General features: G+C 46.0%; 1 protein-coding gene across 1 annotated transcript in view; it reads right to left on the bottom strand.

Moving 5' to 3' along the window:
- KIF13B (kinesin family member 13B) overlaps positions 1–15,653 on the bottom strand; it is a 172,769-nt gene that overhangs the window by 12,467 nt on the left and 144,649 nt on the right. The window contains exons 36-38 of the mRNA XM_033145167.1: positions 12,986–13,091; positions 11,799–11,932; positions 40–102 (exon numbers count right to left, since the gene is read on the bottom strand). Coding sequence (XP_033001058.1) covers positions 40–102; positions 11,799–11,932; positions 12,986–13,091 — 303 coding nt within the window. The remainder of the gene's footprint in view (positions 1–39; positions 103–11,798; positions 11,933–12,985; positions 13,092–15,653) is intronic.

The raw sequence follows: 15,653 nt of genomic DNA, 5'->3' as shown, positions 1-15,653 counted from the left end.
CCGCTCTTAACCACTACACCACACTGGCAAAGGGCTTACCTGCTTCGCTTTTGCTGCGGTGGCATCAACGCTGGCAGACTGAACCATAATTCTCGGGACAGGCTGCAAGGAGGGAAAGAAAGAAAGACAAACCTAAACACATGGCCAGCCAAATGCAGCATTATTCTGGACTGTCTCGCCAGAGTGGTGCATGCCCTGGTTATCTCCAGCTTGGACTACTGCCATGCACTCTACGTGGGGCTACCTTTGAAGGTGATCTGGAAACTACAACTAATCCAGAGTGCGGCAGCTAGACTGGTGACTGGGAGTGGCCGCCGAGACCATTTAACACTGGTCCTGAAAGAGCTACATTGGCTCCCAGTACGTTTCCAAGCACAATGCAAAGTGTTGCTGTTGACCTTGAAAGCCCTAAATGGCCCAGTATACCTGAAGGAGCGTCTCCACTCCCATCGTCCAGCCTGGACACTGAGGTCCAGCTCCAAGAGCCTTCTGGCTGTTCTCTCATTGTGAGAAGTGGGGTTACAGGGAACCAGGCAGAGGGCCTTCTCGGTGGTGGCGCCCGCCCTGTGAAACGCCCTCCCATTCAATGTCAATGAAATAAACAACTACCTGACTTTCAGAAGACACCTGAAGGCAGCCCTGTTTAGGGAAGTTTTCAACGTTTGATGTTTTAGCGTGTTTTTAATATTCTGTTGGGAATCGTCCAGAGTGGTTGGGGAAACCCAGCCAGATGGGCGGGGTATAAATAATAAATTATTATTGTGTTATCATTATTATTATTATTATTATTATTATTATTATTATTATTATTATTATTATTATTGGAGTGGAGACTGGTATTGCACTCCTCTAGTCCCATTAAGGATCTGGTTGTTCCCTGTGAGAAAAGGATCTGGGCGAGACACGCCTATTTGACCTGCTCCATTGTTTTCTACGTGCATTTGATGAATTATTGTATTTTAATATTTTGCTAGAAGCCGTCCAGAGTGGCTGGGGAAAAATCATCATCATCATCATCATCCATCCACAGAAGTTAATGGTCCACAAAGGACAGAGAACTGCCAACAGAGATATGGCTGCCTTCATGCCACCGTATCATAGAATCATGGAGTATTAAGAGTTGGAAGGGACCCTGAGGGTCATCCAGTCCAACCCCCTGAGATGCAGGAATATGCAGTCGTCCCAAGCAGGAACCGAACCTGCAACCTTGGCATTGCCAGCACCATGCTCTGAAAAATAAAATATAAAAAGCAAGCAGCAAATGCAAGAGCACTTACGCACCCATGCCAAAATTAAATGACCCCCCTCCCCCGTCCATTGCAAGGACAAGAGCAGGGTTCCTCAACCTCGGCCCTCCAGACGTTTTTGGACTACAACTCCCATGATCCCTAGCTAGCAGGACCAGTGGTCAGGGATGATGGGAATTGTAGTCTCATCTGGAGGGCCGAGGTTGAGGAAGCCTGGACAAGAGGGACAAAGAAACGCCACAGCAGGATGAGTGCTGGATCCGGACCGATGTGAAGGTGCAGGAAGGAATGAGGAGCCAGCAACTTGTGGTGCCTCCGTTCCATAAAACGTTTCACCCCAGTTGGTAGACATGCAACTATTAACTTGTACATGAGCTTGCTTATTTCCTCCTCCCTCCCAATCCATTGTCCTTTTGTGTCATGTCTTTTTAAACTGTATGCTTGACAGCAGGAGATGTCTTGTTAGTCGTTTTCTGTAGACTGCTCGAGGAGCTTTTTATTTGGCTGAAGAGCGGAAAAATATTTCAACGGACCAATGAATTTGAATGGTCCAAAATGGTTTTTAACACTGTGTTCCTAGCCTCCACCTCCCCAAATTCAAACGCTGCTCTGAATTTCTCAGCAATTATTTTGTCAATTGAATGGGTCAAAATTCTTCAAACATTCAAGTGTCTGAAGCTTCTCTTTAGAAGAAGAAGAAAAGGATTTATTTCATTTTCTTTTGCAAGGTAGCCCCCCCTCCACTCCTGAAAGGATGACAAATATGTTAAGAACCCCCCCACACACACTTTCTCAAGCCAATGCTTAAAAATTAAAAAAGAAAGGAGAAAAATAGCAATTACCAAAAGTGCTGATTAAATAACTTTGCTGTTGACAGCAAACAGATGGCTTAAGAGAAGCTCCCCCCCCCATCCCACCCTCAACCCACTGCTGGGGGGCGGGAAGTATAGGAACAAATCTTTGCCATGAGACAGGAAGAAACACAATCAATGGCAAGTGTTTTACAGATATCTGCATTTAGGAATTCGTGGTTGGTGGGGTGAGGCGGGAGATAGAAGCCCCCTGGGTTCTTATGTTAAATGTCGTGGGGAGGGGGCTGTCATTATGATTATTTAATTATCATTCTGTGTTATCATTATGATCTGCATTATGTGTTTTTTTAAAATTATGCTGTGTAAATTATGTTCTTGATGTTGGATTTCTGGATAAAGGGCGGTACATAAATTGAATAATAATAATAATAATAATAATAATAATAATAATAATAATAATAATACAGTTGTACCTTGGTTCTTGAACGTCTTGTGACTCGAACGTTTTGGCTCCCAAACGCTGCAAACCCGGAAGTGAGTGTTCCGGTTTTCGAACATTTTTTGGAAGTCGAACATCTGACGCGGCTTCCGATTGGCTGCAGGAGTTTCCTGCAGCCAACCAGAAGCTGTGCCTTGGTTTTCGAACGTTTTTGGAAGTCGAAAGGACTTCCAAGGTATGACTGTTGTAATAATGATGATGATGATGATGATAGGAGATTCTAATTCTATAAGGAAGTTCGCAGGCAGACAACGCCCCTCCATCTTCCACAGCATGGTATACCTGCCAGGTGAAACTGACTTTGGAGCTGGGGTAGGCTGTAGCCCCCCAGGCTGGATCCCCCACGGATCCAAAACGAGAAGCATGCAGAAGCAGCAGTAGCAGCTGGGAGTCGAGACCAAAGGGGTTAAAAGAGAAGGAGCCTCTCTGTTCACATGACACACACACACACACACACCCCAAACTCGGAGATGCTAAGAGGTACGGCATCAGTCCAACAGAATCCCTCTCCCCCTGAATCTTAAGCAGCGCACAAACAGCTTAATCAGAAAGGCCCCCTTTTAGGTGCGCAGAGCAGCTTCCATCGGAAGCCAACCCGCGAGTTACGCGTAAGAATCCTATTATGCCAAATTAATTCAATCTGACTAATTAGAGAGCAGGAAGTTCTTTCAATTATTTTATGTACCTTCTGAGAATCGCACTTGAATACGAGAGCAGGGTGAATTAATTGTGGCATCCTTATTTCTACAGATTCGCTCCTGAACTTGCGGTGGAGGTTTTTTTTTGGGGGGGGGGGTCAGAGGCAGCTGCTCTGCTCGCGGCCGCCTCCAGAAACTCCAGACTGTGGAAATCGGTGACAGACCAAACAGAAAGTTGGTGGGTAGGGAAAAGACAATTTGCAGAGGGGGGAACCCTGCTTGGTTTACTAGACAACCACAGACGTCCCTTCCAAACCTAGGTCTATGCATAAAAATAATTTAAAAGACAGAATGCAAGATTTTAGAAATGTGCACCCCGGGGTCTCTGGACCTTGGCACAAACATCCCCTCTCGACCTGCTCAACTTTTGGAATCCCACCGAAATTAAACAGGGAGTCTGGAAGGCTGGTTGAAGAAACCCACCAAACTACGGGGCGAGGAGGGAGCTCCTACACCAAGAGGCTCTGGGGTGGGGCAGATATGATCCTTAAGGAATAAAAAGCCCCACTTTTCCACCCTGCAATCTTCCTGGTCGATCAAGTTCCAATCAATGAACTGGCCGTAATTATCAATTAATGCTTTCAACCCTGCTGAATTCTTTACTGCCTCAGCAAGACGTCAGTAAGACAGAGTGCGCTCCCTGGGCTACGGGTCACCTTGCTGAGACCCGCTCGGTGCACCGATAATTTAGGGTTTTCCAATATTTTTTTCACCGTAATCAGCAGCTGTCCAGCTTTCCAAATTCAGGGAGACATACCTAGCTGCACTCAGCCTGGGGGTCTCGCGAGGGCATGCCATGGGAAGCTTCATGTTTGAGGGTGCGCACCCAGTTCATGCCAGGCCTCACCATCGCCCTCCTTCTGAAAACACCACCCCAAGCAGTCCAAGAACAAGCCTCCTGGATCAGGCCAATGGCCTGGTTAGTCCAGCAACCTGTTCTCCCAGGGAACAGCCAAATACTTACTGGAAGCCCAGAAGCAGGACTTGAGCGTAACTGTGTTCCTCCCCGAAACAAAATAAACATTGTGTATGCCATCAAATGCCAACAGTGCCCTTCAGCTCTCTGTATTGGACAAATAGGCCAAACCCTACGCCAAAGGATCAATGGACATAAATCTGATATCAGGAATCACAAGACAGAGAAACCAGTAGGAGAACACTTCAATCTCCCAGGACATTCCGTACAAGATCTCAAAGTAGCTGTCTTATTACAAAGGAATTTCAGAAATAGACTGGAAAGAGAAGTTGCTGAATTGCAACTCATTACCAAACTTAAAATCATGGAGAGACCTGGTCTGAATAGAGACATTGGATTCTTATTTCATTATACATGACAAAGCTATTTTTAACCTTCTTACCCCGTGCTTTTTCCTGTAATACAAATTGCAGTCGTTAACAGTCGTTAAGAGTCCCATGGACTGCAAAAAAGATCAAACTTATCCATCCTTAAAGAAATCAGCCCTGAGTGCTCACTGGAAGGACAGATCCTGAAGTTGAGGCTCCACAACTATGGCCACCTCATGAGAAGAGAAGACTCCCTGGAAAAGACCCTGATGTTGGGAAAGATGGAGGGCACAAGGAGAAGGAGATGACAGAGGACGAGATGGTTGGACAATGTTCTCGAAGCAACTAGCATGAGTCTGACCAAACTGCGGGAGGCAGTGGAAGACAGGAGTGCCTGGCGTGCTCTGGTCCATGGGGTCATGAAGAGTCGGACATGACTAAATGACTAAACAACAACAACAACAACAACAACAACAGGAAGACACTGGAAACACATTGGGATCTGGACTGGAGAGGAGGGAAGGGAAAATATCTCTCCCTCCTGTAACACCCCACCCAAGATTTGCTGCTGGAGACAAATCTTACACACCCACCCACCCATGGTCACAAGATCTCCCAGATAAAATGTACCACCACTGTTGACTGCAAACACAGATCTAGCTATTCTTTTATTCTTGTTATGTCTACCTGTTTTTTAAGGTCTGCTGATTTCACTGGTATTTTCTAATGGTCTGGTATTATTTTTTTTTAAAAAAATACTATTGTGGGTGAAATGTGGGCAGGGTTTGCGGAATGAGTCTTGCCAGCAGAAACCTTGTGGAATGGGGCTTCCCTCCTTCTCTTCCCACTGCATCCCCCCCCCCCCCAGAATTGCCTTGAGGGGGTCAGGAGAACCCCCCCAGAACAGTGGGGAGAGGGTAGAAAGGGGGCTCATTCCGTCTGGCAAATCGAAATCCCTGGCTTGACAGAACAATCACTTTAGTGGGGATTTTAATGTCTCCATATGTGTGTGATTAAATCACCCACACATCTTGTTAAACCAATATACAAAATGAACGATACGTTTTGAGCTTCCTGGCATAGGGTGGGGGAATACTTTTTTTATTGCTGTTGTATACTCAAAGAAATTAATATGTGAAAGAGTGCCACTCAGAAAGGAGGCATATAGATGTTTTTAATAAATAAATGCTCCGTCATCTCCATCAACCACCACTGCTACCTCTCTCACAGGAATCAGGAATCTCCCACACTCCATTCAAACAGAAAACCGGCTGCGCTGTTTAAACTTATTGCCTGCCGCATCTGCCCGAATCCCGTTTTGCACGAGGCGTTTTCAACTAATGTGATTTACGGTAACATCAGTTCCAGCAACAATGGTAAAATTTATGATGTGCACTTAGCGTTGTTTGCGACTTGCCAAATGGAAAATGTGGCTTCTATTTTTAATCCGTAAATTTTATTCCCCCCAATCTCTCTCCTTCTGGTAAACCCCGTGGATCCAGAAGACCAGGCAGAGCCACAGCCGAGAAGGGTGTCCACAGGAACATGGAGATGGGTGATCCTCCAGCTGTTGGGCGTGAGAGGGAGACACACCTGCCCAGATGTGGACACGGACACACAAACTCACTTACCGCTTACTGAAAAACCGTGGCAGTTCAACTCTAGAGAACATAATGCAAAAGTGTGGACGACCGGTTCAGAGCAAAGTTCTTTCCAAATCTAACACAGACTTACAGAGGTGTGCAGAATTATGCATGGTGAATCGTGGAACTGCAGAGCTGAAAGGAACCCCCAAGTCCAACCTGCCCCCAGCGAGGCAATTCTATGATTCTAGCTCCTGTGGCCCCCCAAAAGGTTTTGATCAATGGGTAGACATTGGAGCACAGGGGCCTACAGAGACGAGGTCGAGATGGCTGGCAGAAGCAGGCAGAAGTCAACTGCAGGTGCAGAGAGACGCTGGCGTGTTTGAAAAACCAACCGCGACAACGATGAGGTTGCCATGTGCGGAGGCACTTCATGCAAAGCAGCGCTAAGAGTGAGCTGAGAATATATATGTTTTGCAGCAGTAGTTTTGGAGGATTCCCCCCACTATACTCTCGAACTTCTGCTTTATTCTGATATTGGGGGTAGCTATCTAGATCCCTTATAGGTATGCGGGTGGCGCTGTGGGTTAAACCACAGAGCCTGGGGCTTGCCGATCAGAAGGTCGGCAGTTCGAATCCCCGTGACGGGGTGAACTCCTGTTGCTCCGTCCCTGCTCCTGCCAACCTAGCAGTTCAAAAGCACGTCAAAGTGCAAGTAGATAAATAGGTACTGCTCCTAAACGGCATTTCTGGGTTTGGTGTTCTGTTGCGCCAGAAGCGGCTTAGTCATGCTGGCCACATGACCCGGAAAAACTGCCTGTGGACAAACGCCGGCTTCCTCGGCCTATAGAGTGAGATGAGCGCTGGGGGGGGGGGGAGCTTTTTAAAAACAAAACAAAACAAAACAAAAAGAACATATTTCACCGTTTGCCAAAAGCACACCTCTTTTGGTGAATCCCTGTTGTTCTGTCTCGTTTGGAATGGTTTTATAATTGCAACCATTTTATTTGTTTTTGTAAGTGCCATATTCTATAGCTGCAACCTGCCCTGGACCTTGTAGTGAAAGGGAAGGGCAAGAAATCCTTTGGACAAATACATGAATTCCTGCATTGTGTGTGTGCTCTACAATTCTATGAGCCTATGATATGCAAACTAGAATTTAGCTGATTTCTGTTTTGCCAATCCAAAATCTACTCCGAATTATAAGCTGGGCTACAGAGTTCCCTCCATGTAAATGGAGAGCCTTTGGCCTCTTCGATTCAAAGACTGCCCTTTTTATAGTTCTGTTGCTTACTGTCTGCATACCTGCCTATGCTTGTTAAATCTGTATCCCACCTTTTGGGATGCAAACGAGTGCTTAGAGTGAGCAGCCGTTTTGTGTGTGGGGTGTGTGTGTGTGTGTGTTTATCTTGCTTTATTCTGATATTGGAGAAAGCTACCTAGATATCCCTTGCTAAAGAACAAGAAGTACTGGAATGTGAAATAAAAACTGAGCTTTCTGTTGCTTATAAATAACCTGTTAAATGACCTGGAGGGCAGCCACAGAAAAATTAATAAATTTGAAATCTGTTTCACCCAACCGTTGTGGAGCTTCCAAGTTCTGAGAGTATCTCCACATGAAGATGTGTATATCTCCCCTATTTTATTTCCGTTTCATTTTATTACTGTAATACGAAACTATGTTATGCATACTTTGAAGTTTTGAATTTGATTCTGTGCTCTTTTGAGATGCTCCGCAGACCAACTCAATAAATTCTAGTCTAGTGCTACATGCCCCCAGCCTGGCCCACCAATCGCTGGTTATTGTTTCCTGAAGGTTAACTCCAAGCTACCTCTTGACTTCTAGAAAAAAAGCCACGTAATTAATGCTGGGGACCCGGGCCTGGAACTACGGCGAACGTGCCTCTCCAGCCTCGCGGAATGGGTTATTGCGCGTACTTAATATGCAACTCAAAGAGCTGCTTTTTAAAGCTAACCTTTACAGATTTAATAGAATAAAAGATGATATTGAAATGCCGCTCTTTGGCGGCGATCTCCCGCCCGAGGCAAGACTCGCACGGAATGGAATCCGGGGGCTTTCGAGGCGCGGTCCCATCTGTTTGCGAGGCTTCAGCCTAGGGGCTTGCCTAGATGAAAGGGGAACAGACGTCTGCACCAGGAAACGGAACGCCAAAATGTCAAGAGAGCCACCGCAACTCCTTGGGAACTTGCTGGAGCATTTCGCAAACCAAAAACTCTGGGATGTAATGGTGCAGTCAAATGCAATATTCCTTGTTTCCCTAGAGTTGGCACAGGCGGGGGACGGGGAGACGGACACCCAGTCAGCGTAACTTCCTGTTCCACTGGTCTGGAGCTTCTCTCCTTGCATGTGACTTGGGAGATGGAGATGGGGTGGCTGTGGCTGGCTGCATAAAAGAGCCATTTCCCCAGTCTAGTTTGTCTTGATAGTGCTGTTGTCGTGTTCTACCTTTTGCTGACATGCTGCTCTCCTGCAGTCATTTTGCACTCTAAATGTGATTTTTATAGATTCAGGTAGGTAGCCGTGTTGGTCTGACGCAGTAGATATATATGGATATATATATATAAAATGAAATCTTATAAAGCAGAGACATCACCTTGCCGACAAAGGTCCGTATAGTTAAAGCTATGGTTTTCCCAGTAGTAATGTATGGAAAAAAATAAAAAAAAATCTTTCCAGTAGCACCTTAGAGACCAACTAAGTTTGTTCTTGTATGAGCTTTCGTGTCATGCACACTTCTTCAGATACTCATACCAAAAACAAACTTAGTTGGTCTCTAAGGTGCTACTGGAAAGAATTTTTTTAATTTGTTTTGACTATGGCAGACCAACACGGCTACCCACCTGTAATGAGAGCTGGACCATAAAGAAGGCTGATCGCCGAAGAATTGATGCTTTTGAATTATGGTGCTGGAGGAGACTCTTGAGAGTCCCATGGACTGCAAGAAGATCAAACCTATCCATTCTTAAAGAAATCAGCCCTGAGTACTCACTAGAAGGACAGATCCTGAAGTTGAGGCTCCAGTACGTTGGCCACCTCATGAGAAGACTCCCTGGGAAAGACCCTGATGTTGGGAAAGATGGAGGGCACAAGGAGAAGGGGATGACAGAGGATGAGATGGTTGGACAGTGTTCTCGAAGCTACTAACATGAGTTTGGCCAAACTGCGGGAGGCAGTGGAGGATAGGGGTGCCTGGCGTGCTCTGGTCCATGGGGTCACGAAGAGTCGGACACGACTGAACGACTGAACAACAACAACAACAACAACAAAATAAAGAAAGAAATTGTCCAGTAGCACCTTAGAGACCAACTAAGTTTGTTCTTGGTATGAGCTTTCACGTGCATGTGTATCTGAAGAAGTGTGCATGCACACAAAAGCTCATACAAAGAACAAACTTAGTTGGTCTCTAAGGTGCTACTGGACAATTTATTTCTTTATTTTGACTGCGTCAGACCAACACGGCTACCTACATTACTTTAAATAGATCAATATTTTAATTGAGTGCAGTGCAAGAAATCCAGGACTTCTTAAGAAATGCCATATGTAATTTTTATGTCTACTGGCTCTCAGCCAGCAGTACACGAGTTCCGTCTCCATATGAGATTAACTCAGAGTTTCTTTGTTTAACTATTAAGCAAAGCCTGCCATTCAGGGATCAATTTGTGGACTAAAATGTGAGTAAACTTTTTGTTACTTTACTCAGAAAGACTCTCATGTCTTTTGTATTCTTTTAAGAGGGATCAAAGGGGACACCAGGAATAATATTAACTAAGAGATTCAAACGAATCTGTAAGCTAGCTTCCAGCTATATTGAGGGAAATCTGCTCTGCTGCATCAATTAATAGCATGAGTGAATGCAAGATAATACTTATTCAATATATCCTTTCCTACTATCTTTAACATTCCCACAAAAGCAGCAAGCCAAGTAAAAAAAAAGGGGGGGTGGACATAAAATAGCCCAGAAACAGTGATTGCCAGACACTGACCCAAACGCAACCTTTCAGCTTGAGTCACTAAAAACTCAATACCATTATGACTTTCAATCAATATGCATTTATTACGGAAGGGTAGCAATATTAAGAGGGACGCGGGTGGCACTGTGGGTTAAACCACAGAGCCTAGGGCTTGCCAATCAGAAGGTTGGAGGTTCGAATCCCTGTGACGGGGTGAGCTCCCGTTGTTCGGTCCCTGCTCCTGCCCACCTAGCAGTTTGAAAGCACGTCAAAGTGCAAGTAGATAAACAGGTACCGCTCTGGCAGGAAGGTAAACAGCGTTTCCGTGTGCTGCTCTGGTTCGCCAGAAACGGCTTAGTCATGCTGGCCACATGACCCGGAAACTGTACGCTGGCTTCCTCGGCCAGTAAAGCGAGATTAGCGCCGCAACCCCAGAGTCGTCCGTGACTGGACCTAACGGTCAGGGGTCCCTTTACCTTTAGCAATATTTTAGTTTTCTTTTCAATAGCCCAGCAACCCGATTCTTGAGCTCCTCTGAGCTCGCCAGCAACCTGCCTTGCAATGGCACTATGTCTAATTTGTCATGTATGCTACGAGGTTATGCATCTTGTGTCATTAATATGCACAACTACTGGCCTCTTTGCACAGTCACCAGCTGATCTTTTTATGGAGAGGGAAATGTGCACATTTCCAAGTCGTAATAACAATAATGTTCGTCGTTGTTTTGTTATTCGTATGCCGCCCATCTGACTGGGTTGCCCCAGCCACTCTGGGCGGCTTCTAGCAAAATATAAAAACGCAACAAAACCAAATACGTAATCTCTATTGGAATTTATTTATTTTTTGCCAGACAGTCAATAGCCCTGGTTAACTCCACATTCCATAGCCCTGGTTAACTCCACATGAGTTTGAGTTTGGCCAAACTGCGGGAGGAAGTGAAGGATAGGCGTGCCTGGCGTGCTCTGGTCCATGGGGTCACGAAGAGTCGGACACGACTGAACGACTGAACAACAACAACAAACTCCACATTCCAGCGGGCCACCAGGAAATCAGCTGAAAGGCCATCAACATGGGATAAAACATCCCCTACCACTCTCTGGAAGCCAACTGGATCCATTAAGTAGCGGGGGCGGAACATCCGAATCAGTCCCACCTCCCGGCAGAGTGGAAGGGTCGCGGAGAAGTCCAGTTGCACCAGGAACTGACCATGGCACTTCTTATGTTTCGCTTTTACTTAGTGTCGGATCACCAACATCCATAGAGGTAAACACCAGGACTAAGGCATGTCCGCGGCTATGAGTTGGGCCAAACCTATTCAAGGACAGCCCCATGGAGGCCATGATTTCCACAAAGTCCAAGGCAGCCCCTTGTAAGGTCGTGTCGGCATGGATGCTAAAATCCCCTAAGACAACCAAACTAGTGGTCTCTAGGAGCACATTCGCCATGACCTGAAACAGAACGGGCAGGGAATCCTTGGCGCAGCGGGGAGGTCGGTACACCAAAAGGAATCCTGTACTGCCCCTATTGCCCAACTTCCAGAACATGCACTCCGAGAAGTATGTATAATAGCTGGAGGATGCAGAAATCAGGAATCCTGATAGGCACATTTCCCCAAAGCCTGTTGGGAGATTATTTATATTGACCAGAAATTCTGCATAATTCCCTTTTTCCTCCTTCCCCCATATATCATGCGCTTATTATACCTGCTGTGCCAATGGAGACAGTTGCCGGCCCTTTTTTTCATCCCGTACAGGAAACAGGGATTTAAGCAGCTTTGGCATCTGAGGCACGAAGGACTTCACAGGATTCAAGTAGGATGCTGCCAGACTACCAAGTCCTAGGAATAACAACGACAACAATCAATGCAAAACTCTGCCGTCCCCTTGGCCTACTGAACGCCCACACTATTTAAAAAAACCCCACCCAGAACCACCTCCTGGATAGGAGTCCCCGAGATACAAGAAAAGGTTTTGTCATGCAGTGCACAGTTAAAACTGTGGAACTCCCTGCCACAGGAGGCAGGGACGGCCACCAACTTGGATGGCTTTAAAAGGGGGTTAGAGGAATTCACGGAGGAGGAGAGGGCTTTCCGTGGCTACCAGCCCGACGGATAGGCCCTGACTCCAGGGTCTGAGACAGCAATGCTTCTGTATATAATTTCTATTAAATTTTCTGTTTTACAATTTAAAATATTCATTTTTACATCCTTAAGATATCAGTGACTTCCCTTCTTCTCTTTCCATGCTTCATTTTACATATCATAAATCCCCGCATATTTTACAGAAACTATACCATTCAGTATTCCATTATTGCATCCATCAAAACTTATTTACACTGCTGAATTTATCTTAATGTTGCCAGCGTTTTCAGCTGTACACAATTATTTCCCATATATTCAATCAGCGTTCTTCTTGTTCTTTTATTCTATATATTAAGTCTGCAAGCTGCGCATATTCCGTCAACTTAAGTTGCCATTCTTCTTTGGTTGGGACCTCGCTCGTTTCCCATTTTTGGGCTAACAAAACGCGGGCCGCAGTAGTGGCATACATAAATAACCTTTTTTGACACCCGGGAATTTCAGTCTGAATTATCCTCAGCAGAAAGGACTCTGGGTTTTTTGGGGAAGTACTTTTGAACAATTTTTTCAATTCATTATGGATCATTTCCCAATACTCTCTTACCCTTTTACAAGTCCACCGCATATGAAAGAACGTTCCCTCCGCCTCGTTGCATCTCCAGCACTTATCTGATTCAGTCTTGTACATCTTAGCAAGCCTAAGTACTTCTTAAGAGGTAGCCTAGCTAAAACTGGTGTGTGTGTGTGTGTATATGTGCTCTCTGTTCTACCCTGGCTATCCACAAGGGCTTCTTCCGCTGGGTATGTTCTTACCTGGGTCTGCAGAACCGTTCTGCTGTGGAGAGTCCGAGAGGCCTGACCTGGTCCTGTTGGAATGCACTGAACTTTGTGATACGTCTTGCTGGCTTTCCCAACGACTCTAAGAATAATTCAGAAAGGGGGAGGCGGGGGGGGGGGAGAGAAACCAAGAGAGATAAAACCGAAAGTCCCAACACTCAGGAAATACTCGGCGAAAGTTTCCCGTAGAAAACGTCGTAAGCAAAAGAAGCAGAGCAGCAAGAACAGGAATCCTTGTCCCAAAGAACAATTCAATTCAAAGTGATGTTTTTGACTTATAAAGCCTTAAAACGGCTCAGGATCGCAATACCTCAAGGACCGCCTCTTTCCATATGAACTGATCTGGACCCTGAGATCATCAACCAAAACCCTTCTTTGTGTGCCTTCTCCGTAAGAGGTCCGGAGGGTGGAAACATGAGAACAGGGCCTTTTCTGCAATGGCTCCCCTTTTGGCAAATGCTCTCCCCATGGAGACTTGCCTGGCACCTCTGTTGCATATCTTTAGGTACCAGGCAAAAGCAGTCCTCTTCTTCCAGGCCTTCGGCTAATTATGGCCTTTGAAACTGGCGGGCGGCATTGTTTTCGTTTGTTACCGTGAAATGTATTTTTGTGTTTTTATATTGCAAACAGCCCTGTGCTCCTCAGATGAAGGAGCAATATGGTGATTTGATAACGGAGAAACAATGCCCTCTTGAGATTTCTAAACTGCCCTCTGCAACCTGGTGCCTTTCAGAAGTTTCGGGATACAATTCTCCTTTACAGCTGTACCTTGGTTCTCGAACAGAATGTGTTCCGGGAGTCCGTTTGAAAACCAAGGCGCAGCTTCCAATTGGCTGCAGGAGCGTGCTGCAGCCAATCGGAAGCCGCAGAAACTGCGACGGACGTTCGGCTTCCAAAAACCGTTCGAAAACCGGAACACTCACTTCCGGTTTTTGATTGTTCAGGAGCCGAAACGTACGAGTTTCAAGGTGTTCAGCAACCAAGGTACGACTGTATTATGTTTTTAGATAGGCTGCAAGCCACAGAGTGGCCGGGGAGACCCAGCCAGATGGGTGGGGTATTATTATTATTAATATTAATATTTTTAGACTTATCCAGCCCAGCCACAGTCCCATCAGCCCCATCGGTTGCGGCTGATGGGAGATGTGGTAAAAAAACATCTGGAGGGCACGAGGTTGGAGAAGACTGTCCTAAACCCCCTGCAAATATTATTAGACTCAGCCCAGCCACAGCCCCATCAGCCCCATGGGTTGCGGCTGATGGGATCTGTGGTAAAAAAAACACCTGGAGGGCACCAGGTTGCAGAAGACTGTCCTAAACCCCCTGCAAAGAGTGCTGAGTAGCAATCAGTTGGGCTTAATGATATGAGTCCGTCGAAAATATTCCAATCGCTTTGTCCCACAAGCGGCAGCTGCAGAGGTGATGCTTCTCCTCACATAGCGCAGAACCACAGCACAGTTGTAGGGGTTACTGCTCTTTCGGGAGAACCTGGCCTAGCCTTCCGTGACCTAATTAGGAAATTAAGACAGGTTTAAGGAGCCTCCAGCCTTTGGTCCAATGTGTGACCTGCTGTAATCAGAAGATTACGGCAATTGAGAACATTTTGCCCACGACGCCGGTGGAGGTTGCTCCTATCATCAACAGTTCCCCCACGCAATTTGTGATTTTTTTGCACAGCCGTAATTTTATGATCCGCGATTAAAGCGCACGAAGACTGGGATGCTTGGGACGGAACGCACAGAAAGAGCCAGATGTTTTGGATGGAAACTCCCAGACCCTGGCGGTACGGAGGATCAGTCACATTCAAAGCGAGACATCAGAGTTGTAGACCTTCCTAAGAGCTCAGGCTGTATCACACCCACAGACCTATCGCTCCCCTGATGCGGTTTCAGGCAGAGAGGGAGAACGATAACGGTCATCACTTCAGCCTACCGAAAAGGATCGTAATAATAGAGAAAGACAAGAACAGACCTATTCATTATTTGTCTGGCGAAACCTCTGCCAAATGACTGGGCACAGAGGTCAGACTTCATTAAGCTAATTCTCAGCAGCCACTTTTAAGAACATCCTGCTCTTCCCTTGCCCTTGAAAGGTCGCTGCAAAGATGGCTCAGTGTCTTCTGCACGATCTTTTTCGCCTTCCTGCCCCAATCCATGCACCTGTTTTGCAGGTGATCCCGGGAAGAAGCTGCAGGGAAATCTCGGCCCACCCCTGTCATCTTAAAAGCAAAGAGTTGCTGCAGCTAGGCTGGACGGATCTTGTTCTGACCCCGCAAGGCAAAATGTATAAGGAGAAAGGAAGTGAGCCCAAGCCAAGAGGGGGGGAATCCAGGTTTGCCCAGAGACATACAGGTGAAACTGGAAAAATTAGAATATCGTGGAAAAGTCCATTTATGTAAGCAATTGTTTTCATTAGCTACTGGAGTTTAATATATGAGATAGACTCAGGACATGCAAAGCGAGATATGTCAAGCCTTTGTTTGCTATAATTGTGATGATTAATTTGGGGTTCTCATCAGCTGTACTCCATAATCATCACAATGAGTCTATCTCATATATTGTTGTTCAGTCATTCAGTTGTGTCCGACTCTTCGTGACCCCATGGACCAGAGCATGCCAGGCACCCCTATCTTTCACCGCCTCTC

Source organism: Lacerta agilis, chromosome 3 (genome assembly GCF_009819535.1).
Source record: "Lacerta agilis isolate rLacAgi1 chromosome 3, rLacAgi1.pri, whole genome shotgun sequence".
NCBI classification, from domain to species: domain Eukaryota; kingdom Metazoa; phylum Chordata; class Lepidosauria; order Squamata; family Lacertidae; genus Lacerta; species Lacerta agilis.
The sequence above is the reverse complement of the archived record's forward strand: the minus strand, read 5'-3'. Positions and strand labels throughout refer to the sequence as shown.